Below are 20,098 nucleotides of genomic sequence, written 5' to 3' on the forward strand. Positions count from 1 at the left end.
ATCAAATAGCTACTTCAGAGCATCCATTTGAAAGCAGAGCTACAGAACAGTGGTCATTAACAGCTGTACATGTGTTATCTTAAATGTGCTTATGCCAGTGTGTGCTGGAAACGAAAATGGAGTGTGATGGGGAATCAACCAACTCTAAACCATAGGCTAGATGTAGGCTAGTGATTATGCGGTGGCTCCCAAAATAACATCCCCTTCGTGTGGATTAAAGCTACTGTGTCCACACACACTACTCCTCCCGAAGGAAAGATTTTGGAAGAAAGAGCATCAGCAATACCATAGAGGACCCTGAGATATAAAGAAAGAGGCTTATTCTTAAAGAACACATGTAATACCTTTTATTATCAGGTTTTTAAGATGTGCTTTATTCTGCAAGTCTGATAGAAGCCAAACAACGGAACTGCTGTCTCACTGTGTTTCGCTGGTGAATTTACCCAAGGGGAAACAAAACTGGCCTTGGGCATTAAGCTGGCACATTAAAGCCCAACTGTTTTTTTTTTTGTTCATTTTTAAAAGCTTCATTAAATATATCAAGCATAGCAGGCAGTTCCTCCTTTTTGGAGAAAGTGCTCTGGCCTACTTCAGTGCTCTCTTTCCTAAATCTCCTTCAGCCACAGGATGGATGTTTTCTGTACCATTCAGTGATATCGCGGCTCCTCTTCCTACGCAGCGATTACAGGCATTTTCATGGCTGATCTGCCCTACTTCTGTGGCCAGCTCTCGTTGACTGTTTCAAGCCTGATCTCTGCTGATGATAGCTTGCGCAAAGCTGTAACACATGCTTCAAGAGAAAAACATTGCATTTTGGATGCTCTGAGGCATCTCCTTCTTGTCACAAGTTGCAGCAAAAGCACAATCATGACAGGGTCATGGACTGTCAGAGAGGCCCAAGGCTCTGTACATGACCTTGATCCTGGCTCTGTGCAGTCCAGATTCACTGATTTCACTGACGATAATGAGATCAATTAAGGCTCCAGTCCATGTGCCGTAATCAATGGGAATGAGCCAGAAGCTCATCAGCAGGACAGGCATGAGCTGGCATCCCTGGAGCCCACAGATCGCCATCACAATGCTCAGTATAATACAGTTACAGTTTCAGGAGAAGTTAATGTCACTATTTGATCTCAAGCAGAGGTTTGAAAGAATGTTGTTTCTTTTTGCTACAGCATAGAAACACTTTGGCTGTGACCGATATGCAACCCTATTTACATTTAGAGGAGCTACTGAGTCGGTCAGTCATGTTTTTGCAGCTTTTTTTTTGCAGAGTTTCTAAATCATAAAGTAAAATTCAAGCGTGAATTTGAGGGCACTCAAATCTCCCATAATGCACTTTTAATTTCTAGTGAACAGCGTAGCTCACTAAAGGAGCGGACTGTGGACTAAACTTTATGGTCTTCAAGTCTTTTCGTTACTAAGCAACAGATAAGTGAGCGAAAGTGACAACCAACTGTGCATCTTGAATTTCAGATATTTTCCCATGTAGTTTGTTTGTGGTGGGCTTATACTGCTAAGCAACATAACTGACAAAGATTCAGAATTCAGTTCGTGCGTGTATGGAGCCTAAACATGGCTTAAATATGGCACAGGCACGGGTTATGCCCGTTTGGGGCAGTGGTGGCTCAGCGGTTAGAATGGCTGCCCACTGCTCACTGTGTGTGTTTCACTGGTGTGTATGTAAGTGTTCACTGCACGGATGGGATAAAAGTGGAAGCCAAATTCCATCTGTGTCCGTCACAAATGGTCAATATGTTTTTTTTGTCTTGTCTATACACCAACACATGATGATGATGATGAGGAAGTGTCCGAATTCATTCCTGTATAGTACAATGCTAATTTCAGTCACAGCTTTTATGTTATAGTATAAGCAGTGACTGATTTATCTATAGGCAAAATATAAACTCCACTTACTAACAATTTACAAAAGTCATAGTGGTGTTTTGATTCAATGTGTTTTTTGATACAGCAAAAACAAAGAATCTTCTTATAGGAGAATTTTACGCTCTAGACAGAAGCTAATAAGTTAGTCCCAAGCAAAATCACCAGGTTACATGTTAGTTACGAAAGATACAAATCAGGATAAAATGCTGCACTACAATTAATATAATCTAATATATTTTCAGGTAAGGAATTGAAATTACTAAAAGTTACTTTGTTGTATTGAAAACACAGCAAGGGTTATCCAGCAGAATGTGGGAGCTGGGTGAAGATCACACAAGAATCTGTACACTGAGACCCAGGTCAAGACAAAGTGAGGGTACAATGTTTTGTGAAAAGTACAGCTCAAATCCCTCATCACGCCCAGCGCCAATTAAAAACCGACGAGTGCCGTAATGTACTCACAAGGTTCCTACAGTAACCAAATCTACTGGGTAAACAGGGCGAGTGCAGAAGGGAGAGAGAACCCACCCTGCTCATCAGTCAGCATCTGGCAAACAGGAGCAACGTCCAGCAGGGACTGCTCTGTTTTATGTAGTAACACTCAAGCGTCTTCAAATGTGCACAGAATAATGCAAATTTATAACACAAGTCTGGGCTAATTATAGAAACAAAACTAGGCCTTCTGATGATTTCTGTTTCAGTGCATCGAGTGTTACAAGTCTAAATGCTTAGCATCTTTCTCTGACTTGCCCGAGGCAGTTTAGGTCGGTCTAGTTGTGGCTGAATTAAGCTTTGGTCTTGTGGTCGACTGGACAGGGAGTCTATCTTCCCAAGCAGTGGTGTCACACAGGGAAGAACATCTGTCTTCTTAGCAAATGCAGAAGTGCTAAAGGAGAACTTAACAACCCCTTGATCTCTCCAGTGCTCAGACTGTGCAGGAACGTCTAGTTTACGAGCAGGCCACACCTCATTTCCGGCCTTTTAAAGCAACATGCAGTCTCACTGTTTCACAGAAAGTACTGCTTTGACAACAGTATGTATGACAGAATTGTTCAAAGATAAAAATCATATACAAGAATTTAAAAACATTACCAATATAGTCAGCCAGTTAGAAACAGTGGGAGGGGGAAAAATGAAAGAATGAGATAATTTGATGTGAATCACCATTTGGCCTGTTGTAAGATTCCAAGCTATGCAGCGCATACTTGGAAAAAGGGTTACGAAAATACTGCCTTTTTACTTTTGGTAAATTTTGCCATTATAAACTAACAACATCCTAACATAAACACAATAATGACTGCAAATGGACCCGTTTCTGGATCTGGACTGGACAGCAGTAATAATTTGTGGATGTCTGACAGGGGTGAGATCATTATAATATGTTTATGTACGGTGGTCATGGCAAAGAACTGTCACAGTAAGCTTTTCGTGGATATTAAATTTTACGTTTTATTATAATGTTAGTTAGCATAATTAATTTAGCTACAAAAAAGAAAGAAAAAACACTAAATAAACAACATTGTACTAATTCCTGGTTAAAACAGGCCTCAGTGTAAAAGCGCAAACAAAGAAACGGCAACTGCATTAATGCACAAAGCTAACCCCAGCTACAACAGGAAATGGTCTACTTTTGTTGTGGATGGCCAATTTAGAGTTGACTCCCTAAGATCCTATCTCAGGCTGTGCCTTTTGCAAATGAACTTTATCCGTTGAACAGCAAAGATCACGGCTCGGAGGCAACCGATAACAACGGTTGCAAGTCTCACTGAAGCAAGTTATGGGTTTAGAGCAAATCATCAGTTTTGTCGTTCTGAAAGGTCAGTGGGTACCGGGGCTTACCTTCCACGCTGTCAGAGCAGGATGTGCCTATGCCTGTGTCACCACTGTCAGAAGCGGCGCTGTGACGTCTCCCGCGATTACTGCTGGTGGTGGTGGAGGAAGAGCCCTGCCATGCTGACTCACAGCCTGGGACCCATCCAGGAGAGGACGTGCTCGAACCTAGACAACAAACAGAGGACCCGGTCACCACAGAGGCAGTGCTCACAGCCACAAGAGAAGCACACTAAACAAGAACAGCATGACCACCGGAGACAGAGAGTTAATGACATCACAATTAGAGCATTCTTCTAATTATGACATCATAGAATCAAGTATAATGATGTGACCAGGATGGACCAGAAAAGCCAACTACTCTACAACACCATACTACAGTGCACTAAACTATACCACCCTATAGCATACCATAGACTCATAATTCTGAGAACTTTCAAATTCCTTAATGCGCCGAACAGCACTTTGACAGTTCTACATTCAATGAAATCCACATAGAGACCACAGAAACTCATCGTAGATCACGTGAATTTACACAGAAAAAAAGCAACCAGTCTTTTGGTACACAAACAAATGCTAAGACCAGGTTACCACAGCTTAAGTTACTGTCCTAACCCTGTACAGCTGGACAGAGCCACTTCCCAGTGGGGGATAGATCCCATATGTATAAAATTGATCTACATAAACAGTTTACAAAGTTTGTTTTGCACTATTTTAACTGTATTTCATCTCTCATGTTTTTATCTCATTTTAGTATATTTAAAAAATTACCTTCCAGGGGAAATATCCTATACTACAGCACACCATACCATACTAAACTCTATCAATCAGTACTTTACGTTTAAAGGTTTAGAATCACTTATATTAACAGTTTGTGTTATTTTATATATAATAACAACTTATATAACATAAATAAGGTGTTTTATATGTATCATATTTTTGCATTGTATTCCTTAAATTATATGATTTATATATATTACATGTTTAATTTGTTCTAGTAATTGTTTTAATAATTTCTTGTGTTTTATTTCATGATATGAATTGTTTTAATATTAATATTCAGACACTTGAACCCATGAACCCAGGCATAAATAAAGGACATGATGCTCATTTACAATCATACCCAACTCAAGATTTGATCACTTCTGTAGAAAAAATGGTCTTATTCTGTTGGCAGATAAGATAAGACTTCAGAACTCCTAAGAAGCCCATGCAGACTTCTGGTAGCGAGAGCACCACTAGACGTGCCCTGGTAGAAAGCAGAGCATCTACAAGAAACAATCTTCATCAGGCTGTGGCAAAAGATTAGGCAGCTTGTGCAGAGAAATGGCATGTTGGTGCATGAAATGGTGAACCTGAACCAGTGGCACAATAACAGAAAGAAGAGGCAAGAACTATCTAATTGATTCAGGGTACTACCTGGCTTCTTTTTACAGTTTCTTACTCATTAAATGGCAGCTATGAAGACAAGTAGGCTTTATATCACTAAAAACATTGATTCATTACTCACTCTAGAGAAAGTGACATGAAGAAAGTATGAAAGTATGAAATTCATGCTACATATCCACAGCCATGCTTGCCCAAGACTCAATTCCAAGAGTTTCCTCACTCACGCTGACCTTAGCTGGTCTTCATTAATGCTCGGCAAGGACAAAAAAAGGACAAGTTCAGGTAAGCAACAGCGATCCAAATGGACAGTCTTCCAATGGAGAGCATGTCCCCTTTATCTGCTAACCTAATCTATTTTAGGGTGTAATCCGGTTAGACATAGTCATTAAGACTGTCTTCTTTGGTAACAGCCAGAAGGGAGAAAAGGTACGAGGGCCTCTGTTATGGCTACAGTTACAAAACCTTCCTAGTACTTCATCTTTAATATGAATATTAGTTTGATTAAAATTAGAGACCGCTCATCAGTGAAGATGGGTACGAGTATTGCACTGGTATCAAGAAAAATGCTAAACTGGATAGCGAAATGACAAAATCTACGGATCTTACACACTCCTGTAACAAGTCTGTTGTAAAACAGCACACACACACTCACACTGTGCGATAACGTGATGTTACATGATGTAGCTAGTTTGACTCATCGTGGCCTACTTTTACATGCTCATCTAAAGTGAAGTGCTTCAAATAAAAACATTCATCACAAGTTCATTTTAAAGAAAAAAAGTATTGGCTGATACTTTCAACACTAGTCTCCTTATCATGAAATAAAAGGCTGCATCACATCATCGCCAATGTATGTGTTTTAAAGTAGACATTAATGCACTTTGAGGACTTCACATTAAAGATAAGCGCAGAAAAATTACAGAAGTTATCCACTTTGCCAAGTTATAATATTTTTCTCTGTCTCTCGCTCTCTAAAAAGTCAGTGTCAGCGAAACTTCAGCCCACCAAATCATCACTAAAGCTTTTGCTGAGCCATAAATCAACACAAAATCCATAAGCCGTGCCTCCAGCTTTTTGCCATGAGCAACAGTACAGACAAGCGTGCAAAAATACTTCAGATGTTCAGCATGCCCCTTCAAACATCAAGACAGTGGGAAAGTCACTTGCGACTGGGTTGATAAACCGGCCTCTCCTGGTCTGGCTGCAGGTTACTTAGTCGGTCACTAAGTCACTTGGTTCTGATAGAGGGAAATTAACATCAACAGTAGCTACATCTACAGATAACAGACGACCGCTGTCCAGGATTAAACTCATAAAGCTGGATATACTGGGATATGTGTGTGTGTGTGTGTGTGTGTGTGGGGGGGGGGGGGGGGGGGGTTTCTACAAACTGGGCTACTGGTCCCTTTGGCCAAATCCCCTTTCACATTACTTTGCAACAGACTTGACAAACATCCTCCTGAGACAGGCTCTCAGTACAGAAACACATCTGTGAGTGACGGCCTGGGCGTCTTCACAGCAGCTGAATGTTTGAAGCAGACAGATAAATAAAGAGAGACTTTTCCTCCAACAAAATATGCAAGTGTTTATTGAAAACATGCCCCGATGTCTACCTACACGTGGAGTGTACGAGGCTGCTAGGCTGGGTGGTAACGTTAGACCTGCCAGACTGTCTCAAGCCAGGCTTTAAAGGTAAAAACTAGCTAGTATCTGCCCCTGAGTTTCTCATTCAGAGTTATTACACGGTAGTAAACAGCTAGCTAGTAGTTTATTAAACGGGGGGTGGTGGTTGCAGGGGCTCAGTAACCTTATGGTATAGCTAAATCTGCAATGTTTCAAGCGTTCAAAAATAAAACCCCTCAGATAACTGCGTTAAATGTCGTGATGAATCATGTTTCTATAAGATCTTAACCTTATTACCGTTAGGTTACAACGTTAGTTATCTAGTTAACTAGCGATAGATACTGAACCAACTGCTCGAGCTGAGTCTCAGGGTCTCAACCCCCTTAGAAAACACCGAGGCGCAGTACAAGACACATAGACTCTCTACAATCTACACGTTTAAACTGGTTTAAAAAAAAACAAGCCTCTGACAAAGACAAAGACAAATCCGTACACCTCTATTTTATCTCCTTTTAGCGAGCCATCGCGACGACCAGGAGGCAGCCAGCCAGCCAGCCAGCTAGCTAACACCAGCGCCGCCAAGCACGGTCTCCGCTCAGCTCCAGAAAACCGAGGCTGATGCTAGCAGGCTAAATCTGCCCAGTCTTTTAGTGAGACCACTGTATCGTGATAACTACTCACCCCCGTTGCCAGTTATCGTCATTTCAGCCAGCAAACCACCTAACACAACCCATGAGCACGTCACGTAGCCCGAATGGTTGGGGTCGAGTCCCTCAGGAGCTTTGTGAAGGCTGGAGGACTAGCCCGTGTGCTAGCAACTCGGCTAACAATAAAGATACCGTTAGACGCGCGACGAGATTTTACGGTAAAGCGAATTAGATAGATATGCTAGCTAATCCCCCCCCCCTCCAAACTCACGGGGGGTTCAAACCAGCGTGTCCATTAGGCACACGAGACATTTTTAGACATCTTACCTGATTTATAAGCATCAAGGACATCCTCAAAATCGTTTCTGCCCCACATCTCACTCGATTTCATGCGCTCTCTGCCTGAAGAAGCGATGTCGAGGAGACGGAGGTTTTCCAGAAGGAAGAGAGAACCGTCCCCAGAAACGCGAACCCAACGGGTTGGGAGGGATATTCGAGTTAGGTTAGGCTGAAATCCATATTTACGGTAAGTCAGTGCACGTAGAAAAACAACAAAGAGAGCGAGCTCCTGTTTCACAGAGACTCACAGCAGCGAGCTGCGTGAATCAGTCATGTGTCGGAAATCTAGCCACCGAACTACAGTCCACTCTCCAGCGACCGCATTGCAAGGACGTGATCTCACACACTCTCTCTCTCTCTCTCTCTCTCTCTCGCGCACACACACACACACACACTCTCTCTCTCTCTCTCGTACACGGACACACACTCTGAGTGTTGGGAGAAGGCGCAATCTGAGCTCAGCTCCTCCCACTCCACTGGCTGGCGGCAGACCAAGGACTGAAGGGAACACCGAGGCCCTGTGTTTCTAGACCTGCTCCAACAGCTCAGACACGTGGAGTTTCCCCCTCAGAGGATCTCTGTGCTGGTGGAGCGCAACAACACGCTGACCCAATGTAAAAACCCGTCCCCTCACTTCTCAACAGTCCTACTGGGGACAAGGGTCTTAAAAAAAAAAAAAAAAAAAACTAATTGGGAAGACCTACAACCCCCAAGCTGAAAACCCTGGTAAAGTGTCAGTGTGTGTGTGTGTGTGGGGGGGGGGGGCTTTACTGCTTTACACCTTTACCAACAAGACAACTGACTCTATATTTACTGAGCAACAGGACTTGTGTCAGTGAACTGTCTCCTGCTCCTTTAGGAAGTCTCTGCCCAAACACGGACGTCCCGTTCACACTAACACCACTGCACTGCCCCATACACAGAAGACCAGAGAAGGGGCTCGTTTCCTAGAGTCCTAGCGCTGCATTCGTCTACCTCTGGAACATTATTAAACCTGCTCTAAATGCCTCTGGATAAGGGTGTCTGCCAAATACCATAAAATGTAAATGCCTCCCAAACACACAGACACACACAGACACCCCCTCACACACACACACACACACACACACACACACACACAGTTGCTCCACAGCAGTCATTTTCAATTTGGTTAACAGTGAAGTTAACATTATTACTGAATATTAAACAATGAAAATAATGAAATTAATAAGTATGTAGACTGTGTATAAGCACTTTACCTATAATAGGCATATGTAAGGTAGTAGCAGCCCTGCTGACAATGGCCAATGAGTGACAAGACCTTTATGTATGGCCTACACTCCCTATCAGCCTTCTCAGAAACACCTATCCTTAATGGTTATTACATGCCAGTTTATGTTTTCCAATTCCTTCTAAATACAAATGTATTAACAAATGAACAAATATTTACCCTTATTTAATTACTCATCTACACTACTGTGAAGTGTAGTCCTACAGGTCGTTCTTTTTTTGGCCCTGTTCTGTTCATGTTGGCTTGCCTTAGGCTTCATTAGTAACACAATAATAACACAAAAGTAACCTTTTTTAAATGCAGAGATATAGTATATTGGAGTCTTACCAGTTATATTCTTTTGCACATTCTTTCAGAGGAATTTCAGCTGAACTATTTAAGGGGCTGGAATTCTTCAGCTGTTCACTGACACAGGGTGAGTGGCTGTTGGATGCATGTCAGGTTAGATAACTGACACCTTGAAAACTTCAGTTTGAGAAGAACACAAGAGCAGTGGAAGTGCAAGTTCTCATCAAACAAATCCAAAGGTGTATAATTCAGTAACTATATGGAACACAGCATACGAGTGTTTAATGGAGGTGTGGAATTACTCAAGGTTGTATGGCTTTAAACGACCATTACAGGCCATTAAAGCAGGCCAGCTTAGCTACAAAAAATGAGGTGCCAAAAAGTGATGCTGCCAAGGAACCACTTTGGGTTCCCTAAAAATGTTTCTCACTGAAATAACCGTCCACATGAAGGTTCCATAAGATTTCCCCCCCTAACGGTTCATCCAGGACAAATATCCATTTAGAAGCCTTATTTGTAACGGTTTATAAATAGGGTTAGGCAATATGGCAAAACTGTAATACCACAGAATTTCAAGACCATGACATGCTCATAAAAGTGTATTGTAGCACAACATTTAGTTCTTAAAAACAGACCCTTAAAAATGTCTATTCTGGACTAAGAAAGCCCCATGAAAGTACTTTATATACTTTTAACTGCAATTAATAACGTGTAAGTTAAAAAGGTAAAACACATGTGTTTGAAGTTGTGTGTTAAAGCTGTCAAGTGTTCAAATGTGTGGACCTCACTCACAGCTCATTAGCCCACATTGATATAAAGCAGTCTGCTGCTATAAAGCAATACTACTCTACACTAAACTTAAAGGACAAAGAGAACACTGGGGTCCAGGTCAGTAAAAGGCTATTTTTTATTCTGCAATATAATTGTCCTGTATGGATACTGTCCAAAACCTGAGCTTTTAGGCAGACTGCAAGCAGCTTCTACAGTGATTTCAGATAACAGTAGCTTCACCTGATTTAGAAGGTGCTACAGATGTTCTATATTTAGGAAGAATTTGTTTGCTTTCCTAAATGTTTTTCAAGTTATTCTAAAAAAACTAAAAAAGTGGCACAACTGTGTAAGTGTTGACTCCATCATCAAGAGGTCATGAGTTTAATAACTAGTGATGCCACAGCCATCTGTGGCCAGGGGTCAAAGACAGCATAAGTGGTTGCTGGATTTTTCTCCCTCTCCCTATCATTCAGAGTGATACTGGCCAACACGACCCTTAGCTGCCATAACAGGATTGGCAGTTAGTATTTAGCTGTCCAGAGATGTTGCATTAGCCGCATGTTGATGTGAGGTGATGGTGCTTCATGTGGCTTGGAGGAAGCATGTGCAAGCCTTTAGCCTTCCAGGGCTAATAAGGAACACCTAGTTAAGGGGTGGGACTACACTGAGGATAAAATCCACTCATGTTTCATTCCTATATCCATACACTAGATATCCCAAATTCTGAAGCCAAAATGATTTACCATGGTCCCAAATACACGAGAAGCAGACTACTAAATGTATTTTCACAATATCTGCATTGCACAATAGACAGCGTTTTCCAATATTTTGTGCAACATGTAGTTCAGTTTCAACATGTTTGGCATTGTTTTTGCACAGTTCCTCTTTGACAGATAACCACTGTAAAAGGTACGTCCTGTTTTCATTATTCTATATTATTATCAAGAACACACCATAAAGATATTTTAAATATTATGGAAGTTAAGTTATGATGAAAGCATGAAAATCAGACATTTAATTTATTGTAGATTCAGCATCAACAGATTTAAACAATAGCACTCTTTTACACAAAGGAAGGAGAGCTTGCACACATAATTACAGCATTGTGCTGGTTCAATTACCCATGAGCTTACAATTAATCAAATCCTGCTCATTCAGATTTGCATTCAAGTGCAATTAGTGTGTAAAAAGAGCTCATTCAACAAACATTTACAATCCAAACATGTGAATTGTGCCTTGGGTGTCACTGTATTATAGTCTATTCTCGTAGAACACCACTTGATGCTTAAATAGAAAGGGGATCACAGACGAAAATGTCAGTTTTCAAGCCCCAGATAGAACACAGTCTTGACTGTTCAGGAATGGTTTGTTAAATTGTAAAATTTAGTGTTGCTACATAAAAAAGATGCACAGATATGGGAATTATATGCCAATGCAGAGACCATCAAATTAAATGCCCCCATCAGATAAACAGCACTTTGAACGAGAGATGAAAATCAAGCTCCACTCTCAGTTCAGACCTGAAATCATTCACAGGTGTTTCCTTCTAGCCACTGTATGAAAAAAAAAAAAACACCACAACACAACTGACAAACCGATCACCCCCAGATTCCAGCCCTCAACGTCAATGGAACATGTTTAGGATTCAGATTAAGATCAGCAGTGCAACAGAATTTAGCATTCCCATTAAACATATTCTAGCAGACATACACACACACTCTTTACTATGATCCGTGTGTAGCTGTGTGTATTCTAAGACTGAACTGTGGATGTGAAGAAAAATCTCTGTGCAGATGTTTACAGCCACACCGCAAGTGAGTCTCCTGGAAAGGCTAATACAAATGTAGAACATACAAATGAAGTGTTACTGTTTTCAACTAAGGCAGCTTTGGGCTTCCAGTGAAACGCTATCACCATGGGAGGTTGCATAATACGTTTACATTATTAATAACATTTATTCCGTATGCCTTTTTGACAGCTGTCAGGAAAATGCACTGGCTGCACGTTAACCTCAAAACAAGTTCGGTGGAGGATTTCTGTTGAGCTGCACTTTGTTTAAAATGTATGAAACAGCCACTGCTGCATTTTACATATTTGAACATACATCTTCAGCGCAGGTTGGGTCTTGCTAAATGGCCACCTGTGAGCTTGGAATCCCTCCCGTGTGGGTGTATGTAGACACGCACTGAGCAGACAGGGAATCCTGGCAGTCTATGACAGTACTGACTGTCTCCACGGCGACAGCAGCTCTGGACAGCAGCCTCGGCCCACTCGCCAGGCACAGAGAGGCCACACTTCACCACCGAACAAAGAACACACTCTGCTAAGAACAATCTGACTGCTGTTAGTGCAGAACCAATAGAACATCACCATCCTTATGATCGTCGCCAATCAGTGGGGCACATTAAGGCCTTTAGTGGCACAGACAGAGTGTGAAGTAAGCACACCATGGATATAACCAGGGCTGGCATGATTAACCAAACAAGTGCAACACTCAGTCCAGATTTACCACCGAGATGAGCTGAGCGGTCCTTGTGCCAGGTATCCATATTCTCTCACCTCACCTGTAACAAACTGCACTGCTTTCTCTACTGCTTTCACTGAAGCGCCACTGAAAATCAGGATTGCCAGAAAAATATGATTTAAAACAAAAAAGAATTTTCTTATTTTACTTATGTAAAGATTTCAAGCAGGAGGTCTTTACAGGACTGTACAGCTCCCAGAATTCATTGTAAAACACAGTCACATACTGTGCAGTATATACTACTGTAAATTGTACCATAACTAACAGCAAATAACAATAACATCTCAAATATCTTTGCAGTGTAGTTTAGGACCAGGTGAGACCCACAATCAATCCAGGAACATACTATCTATGAAATAACAGCATAACAGCACACAGTGGTCAGTAGCCACAATGCTGATGTTACAACACATAAATAGATACCAGTGTTGAGCAATAAACCCCTAAACCAGCCAAGGAGCCGTTTAAGAATTCAAACGGTGCTTTTACTGCTGTACCCATGAAGAACCCCTGAAGAGCCCTTATTAAAGAGTCAACATTATGTTCCAATTTATTCAACATAACCTTATACAAACCTTATTACATATACAAACACAATTCAGAAACATACCCCCAGAGTAGTTGTATTGTAGTGGTATTAGTACTGTAGTAACAATAGCAGTAGTAGTAGTAGTACTGTCTTTCCAATAAAGTATTCTATAATCTCAGAACTGAGTACAGTTTGTTATTGTTCAGTTAAGACGAAGATTTCTATTGTTTGCCCTTTTGTGTTCAGATTACTCAATAACCGATATCATTGGTCTGACAGCCTAAGAAATGACAAAATCCTTACCAAAGTCCCCAATCAGCAGGACACATTACTGCTTTTAGTGATGCACACAAATGAACCCTTCAATGGCAAGCGTGATAACATTGCAATAAACAACACTAATCGCCAACTCAACAAACAGGCTTTTCAGTCATGATGAATGATCGTGTTTTGGTGGAACAAAGCTGCCCTTTTGGCTCCCTGCCCTTATCCCAGAGTAATGGACAGTGTCGCTACCAACACAAACAAAGCATTTCCTCTCGCAGGGGTCAGCGTGGTTTGCTGTTCCGACAATCGGTGTATGTTTCGCCTCTACTCTAGCAGCTGCTTCAACAGCGTTCGCTACGTGAAATCCCCAGCCACTGCCTGAATCTGCGTAGAGCGGGACCTTAAGCCAGCAAGGCGTCCAGAATCAGTGTTTTTGAGCGTGTTATCGAGCCCATGCAGGCTGCACCAACCCTCTACTTCCTGTCTCATAGCCAGGAAACCAATGGCTCTGTTTGATACACACGGCTGCCATAGCATCAGAACATCGTGGCCTCTAACACAGCAGTACACAACAGGCTCCTGTTCTTATCCACCAATATATATATGTATCAGTGTGTATTCTCATTAACAGTCCATGACCACGGGCAATATGCAGAGGATTAAATACAACAGTATGTACAGGGTATGAGAATGTGACCCTGTTAAGACTGCTGTATTATAAACTCTGATATCACAGCCTTTTGTAAATGGGTATGGTACACATTGTAAAAGATTGTTTTCAGGTTGGAACTGGTGTAAAATGCTAGTTTTGTTTATCCAACCCTGTTCATTTGCTTTGCTTTGTGTGATTTAAAGCACTTATTTGAGCTGCCTAACCCAGGTTAAAACCCTTACCACTCCAGGGCTTATTACACACTGAGGTTTATTACTTATTATTATTTATTTGTTGTGTCTGTGCAACTGGTGGTGGTATTCGTCTGTAACAGAAGGGTGTAATAAGACCATTGGCCATTCAATAGCTTAATTTAACTGCTTAATTCAACATTTAGGTTGTACAGTGTAGATGAATAAGTGAAATATACAGACATACATTCCTGTACTTGCATTTCTACTAAACTCCTTAAAGCCCAAGGGCCCGTATGTGGGCCCACACTTCTATTCCTCACTCTCGTAACCACATAACAACTTACATATTAGTGTCACCGTAGCTTCTGCGTAATACACCTAACTGAGCGAACTGTTAAAGAATAGTGCAGTATCTAGGTCTAGTTTACAAAGCTCCATATGTGATCTAGCTACATTCTGTGGACTCTATGAAGCAGCTTCTCACCAGGTATAAATCAGTGGCCTTTTCAAATACGTACTTTCAAAAAATGAACAGAGTAAAAATGTGACTTACAATTGTGCTTCTTCATGAGAAAGGCGCATAATGTAGAAGTAGCAGGAGGAAGTGGAAATGGTTCAGCATACGTTAGCTAAAGTGAAACTCCGCAGAGTGCAGAGGAACTTGCTCAGCCAATAAGCATTCACTCCACATAGTACACACACTTTTCAAACACATGTGGTGTAAATATCTGTGACTTCAGAACAAAGCCAATCTCTATATAAAGTATGTATGCCACATCAAATCACTATTGTCAGGGGTATTTTTGAGTGTTATTGTAGTTCTGCACTAAATAACTACACTGCATATCCATAAAATGTTTTAATGTTTAAAAGTTTGCACACTCCTGGTCTAAATAAGTGAACAAATTTTCAAAATTGTAAAAATCAGCATATTTTTGACATATTTTATTTTAATTGATAGGTATTTACAGTTAACATAGTGAAACACAAAGTGCTGCCACATTGAGCCAGAAGTATGTTTGACTGTATATGTAATGACTCAATTATAATGTGAGGACTGAATTATTAGTATATATATAATAATATTAATAAAATATCAATATCATAAACCTCTATTATTGGGGAAAACACAACAACACATATTGTAAATATCATTACAGTATAATACTTTGCATCTAATAATGATCCCAAAATATGTAAATACTGCATCTAATAATAGTTTTTGGTGTGTATTTTATAATATAAAGTCTGCACACAGAGTGAAACTGCCTCTATTTTGAATAGTCTCTTTCTGATTGAATACAAACAGTTTTACATTGTAAAGGTTTTTATAGCATAGCAATTTGAATGAAAAGTTTCTAGTTTCTAGTTTCTTCTTAGAAATCTGACAATAACAATAAGCATTATCTCAAATATTTATTTAACTATTAACTATAAACTATTTAGCATTTTGTATAATTCAAATTCCACTGCTTTTCAATAAGCTTTTAGACCCCTATACATAGCATTCAGAAAATGTGGAATAAATGGCTTTGTATGAAATGTATGCAGTTGGAAACCGATGAGACAGATTGCTGTTGTATTGAAAGTGAAATGGAAATGTTTTCCTAGTCTTGACTGATACAAAGTTTCATGGTCTCTTTTTATAATGAGCCAATTGTTTTCATATTTCAGTTTCTACTTAGCCTTAGAAACAACAGTATTGCTGTAAGGAAATGAGGTAAATCCAAAACACTGTATTGCTTTCCAAACACATTTTCTAATTCTTGCACAGTTGTGTTTAGAAGTACAGACACTCATCATGGACATGAATATCATGACAGTATTGGGCTTTCAATTATTTCTTTAAAAACTATTCTTTTCCGGGTGCAAAATGTGTGTACAATATACATCCTTAATGTTAAATAACAAGGAGCACACATCAAGGGTGCTTGTGAAATAGATAAAGCAGGCTAATACAACAGCTTTTGGAATGGCCTTACCAAAGTCCCAACCACAACCATATAACGTGTGTGTGTGTGAGAACTGTGGAACCAGGAAAACAAACTTCATTGAGTTCTACTAGAAGTCTGCCAGAAGCTTGACGATGGTCAGGGTGCAATATGGTCAAGAACATTTTAAAATATTAAGTCTGTTGTATTTCTTCACCCTGTGTATATACTTTTTGCCCTGTGTCGATGTCAGAAAACACACAAATTCTTGTTTCCTTTTTCTCTTAAAGATGTTAGCATAAAAAAGAACAGTTCCAAATAAATCACTGAAACCCAATATCATCATGACACCCTTGTTTATGATGATTGTATGTAAACTTCAAACCATAGCTATACTGCCAAGCCCCTGGAATTTCCCCTTACTGGTTGAAAACACTCCATAAACCTGCACATGTAGCAATGTGTAGTTATACCCTATTAAAAGCGCAAAGAGGGGCCGCTGGTCAGCCTGGACTACTTCCTTAAATGATCAATGGCTGTCTGGGTCAGTGACAGAGTTATTAAGTGTTTGTGGAAGAGGGCTGGGTTATGGGTCTCCATGCCGCTTTAGAAGTTCCAGAAGAGATTCTGTGCTTTGGTGGCGTTTCACTCTCAGCACATGCCTCTGTGTTTCTAAGTAAGCACTTTAATGCTGAATGTCACACCCTAACAGTGAATACGTGTGTATTGCTCAACTTTAGAGTACACATATTCAGTCCAGTTGAAAGAATATTTGCTTACCCAGTACACATACAGCATTGATATTGTGTAAAGCTATTTATCTGGGCAGAAAGCTCTAATATAACAATACATTCAAACGTTAGCTTAATCACTTTCAGCACTCTTCTGCTGGTATTCCAGTATTTCCAGTTCCCATACAACAGCTAGTTTGTCTAATAAGTTCTTTATTACAGTAAATCAGGTGAGAGCTACTGGTGAAACTGAACTCATCCATATGGTGACTGAATTTGACAGAAAATCACCAACCAAACCTGTGTTCTTCTGATTAATAACTCAACAACTGTTCTGTCTTTAAGTTTATTCTAGTTTATTCCATATATAGAGTTGCGGGAATAATTGTTGGTGTTACATGACAGTGCAGTTGCTGAAAGTGCAGTGAATCCATATAATAAACAATATAATAAATTCGGTATGATTCTGTGTTGTGTAAACCATATACGCATTTCAACCTATATAAACCTATATAAATGTATATTCAAGTAAAAATGATTAGTAAAAGGTATGCACCACACAATGGCACATTTATTTTACACCATATTATAGAACAGAAAATATCAGGATTATAAAATGAAAAAATATATTAATGCAATGTATATTTCCCAATATACATATTGTAACTTTTTTGAACAATCTGCCCCACAAAATAAATAAATAACTAAACATTTTAAATGTACCCTATTTAAGTAGGACATGGGCTTATATCCTTGCTTACTTTGGGGGTTGAAGGTTACTTTTAATCATAATGCTCCAAGGCAGTCAGCAGGATGGTGATATCCCTGACTTGATATCCCGGTGATATATTTTCCCGGAGCTCATATTTTCGTTTAGGGATGACCAGCTAGACCAAAAAGACCAAGCTGGTTAACCAGCATGACCAGCATGACTAAAATGGACAAGCAGCATGACCAGAATCAAATGCAACTTACAATAGCATGACCAGCATCAACAAGCTGGTTGACCAGCATGACCAGCATCACCAAGTTAGTCAACCACTCTCACCCTCAAAGCCCATCCAAAACCAGCTACCAGCAAAAGCTGGTATTGAGCTGGATTTTCCAGCAGATATCACTAAACTGTGCTGGACTCCGGCCCTCACTTCCCCACCCCTGGGTTAGAGTGTGCACAACCCTAGCAACAATCCTGTTGCTCTGCCTCTTCTCCCCTGCAGAGCTTCCACAACAAACATGCTACAGCAAGCTGAGAAACCCTCCTGTGTGTTTATGCAACTGTGCTATACCTGTCAGAGCAGCGCACACACACTTCAGCAGGCTAAATCAGAGGGAATCTCTTTAAACCTCCAGCCTATATATAGTGTTATATTTCTAATCAGGTTCCCCAAAGATGTAACCCATCTTCATCAGTACGTTTAGCAGTGTACTAAATCCTACTTACCCTCAAGTAGAGTATTTCACCTCAGGCTTTGCTGAAAGCCCCCAGATCTTTACACCGAGCTGAACTGTAACTGACTGAAGGAAAACAGACCCTTGTTCACCCTACTCACCTGAACATGTGTCTTTGACATAAACCAGCCCATGTACAGGTCATTGACGCTGTCACGGCAAGCTGTGCAGAAGGGTCCAAAGTGAATGTGTGTCTTTAAAAATCTGTTGAGGACAATAAAGGAGACATCTGATTAAAGTATCTGACTGAGAAGCTCACAAAATCACTACTGAAAGGGGAATCCATCTTTCCTACTGCTTACTTAATGCTGTAATGTACCCCATGCCTGGGGTGCAGAGTAAAACACAGACAAGCTAATAAAACCAGAATCAGCCTGATTATATTAGGCATTTTAATACGCTACGCTCTCTTTCACTCTACTGAAGAGCACAACAACCTGGAACTGAGACCCTTTGTAAACAGATGTCACTTTACTTTATTAAACTAGATTATTAAAAATATTTAAAAATTGACCATTCATATGCTGGTAATAATGCATACACTGGGGCTGTGGGTTAGAAAAAGGTTGGAAATTTGATTGATTCACAAAATACATCAATTAATTATTTTATTTATTAATTAATTAGTCTACTAAGCTTTAAGTAAAGTTGCACATCAATTCTGAAGTCTAGGAATATATAAATAACTTGTAATTTAAGTTAGATTGCACTGGTGTAGTGTTTATTGTTAAATTTTCTGATAAAGAAAACAGAAAAAAAAAAAGTTTGTTTATCAACAATCCGCGAGGTAAAATAGTCCCTGTCTCTCAGTCACCCCGCTGCTGTACCCATAGCAGTCCTAACAGTGGAGGAGCAGTTCACCCATTCCCAATCATCAGGGTTACAAGCAACAGACCAAACTCTCGGCAGTGTTAGAGGTTCTATCAGTCCCGCGGCTACACACACTGCTGAATTTACCTTCACGTAAAGCTGAACGTTGTTTGGTATTCATCCGCCCTACATTCCAATTATCTGCTCCACTTTGAATGGTGCAGAAGATCATGCTCCCTCTGATTGGCTGATCTCAGGCCGTGTCTCAAACCACACAATGCACCCTTCCTACCATCCTACCTAGCAACACTTCTGATGAGTACTGCCGTGTTTGGAAACCCACGGTGGCTGTGTCTAGGGGACTCATGTGCGGTTTGGGACGCCGTGCGATTGACAGCGCGAAATCTCCCGCGTTTCGTTTTAATTTTCATCGGAAGCATCAGGTTGGTCAAAACAAGTATCTTCAAAGCCAATATTTTGTATGAATTGTATAAATAAATAATGTTGTCAGTGTTTTACATGTATAATTATAAGGTTACTGCTTTGTTATGGCAGGTGTTTTTGTCTTGTAGCGTCGTTGCTAGGTTCCATGAGTATGTGGCGGAGTAATACGTGAGGAGCTTCGGTCAGAGTGCGACCATAGTGCAACATTGGCACCTCAGGACCGCATCCCAGCCAATCACACAGCGGGTCGGATCTAGCTGAGTGTGGTATAATATTATATATACTAATAATCATGTAATGATTAAAAAATACTCAGCTCACACTTTCCTGCTTACCTGGCTGTCTTCATTTTCCAGGTTTGCTTTTGCTAGAGATTCAGAAAGTTTTTAATATCCACTGGAGGAGCTCTGATTTGCACAGCAGCGGTCAGACAGGCCACTGTCTGGGAAAATATAAAGATGTGAATCTGGATGCCTTTAAAATTGTAAGACAATCGCTGAGTTGAGCAAAAAACAGTAGGTAA

The 20,098-nt window shown here is 40.4% G+C and overlaps 1 protein-coding gene across 2 annotated transcripts in view; it reads right to left on the reverse strand.

The window, feature by feature from the left end:
• The window catches only part of cep85l (centrosomal protein 85, like), a 60,907-nt gene extending 46,111 nt beyond the window's left edge, over positions 1 to 14,796 (reverse strand). The window contains exons 1-2 of one of the 2 annotated variants that reach the window (XM_072686260.1): positions 14,764 to 14,796; positions 3,727 to 3,885 (exon numbers count right to left, since the gene is read on the reverse strand). In XM_072686260.1, coding sequence (XP_072542361.1) covers positions 3,727 to 3,885; positions 14,764 to 14,779 — 175 coding nt within the window. In that variant the 5' untranslated portion in view covers positions 14,780 to 14,796. Of the gene's footprint in view, positions 1 to 3,726; positions 3,886 to 7,703; positions 8,053 to 14,763 lie in introns of those variants that run through there. The other variant, XM_072686250.1, reaches the window with a different exon arrangement.
• Positions 14,797 to 20,098: the final 5,302 nt, after the last annotated feature.

This window comes from Salminus brasiliensis, chromosome 1 (genome assembly GCF_030463535.1).
Source record: "Salminus brasiliensis chromosome 1, fSalBra1.hap2, whole genome shotgun sequence".
Lineage (NCBI taxonomy): Eukaryota > Metazoa > Chordata > Actinopteri > Characiformes > Bryconidae > Salminus > Salminus brasiliensis.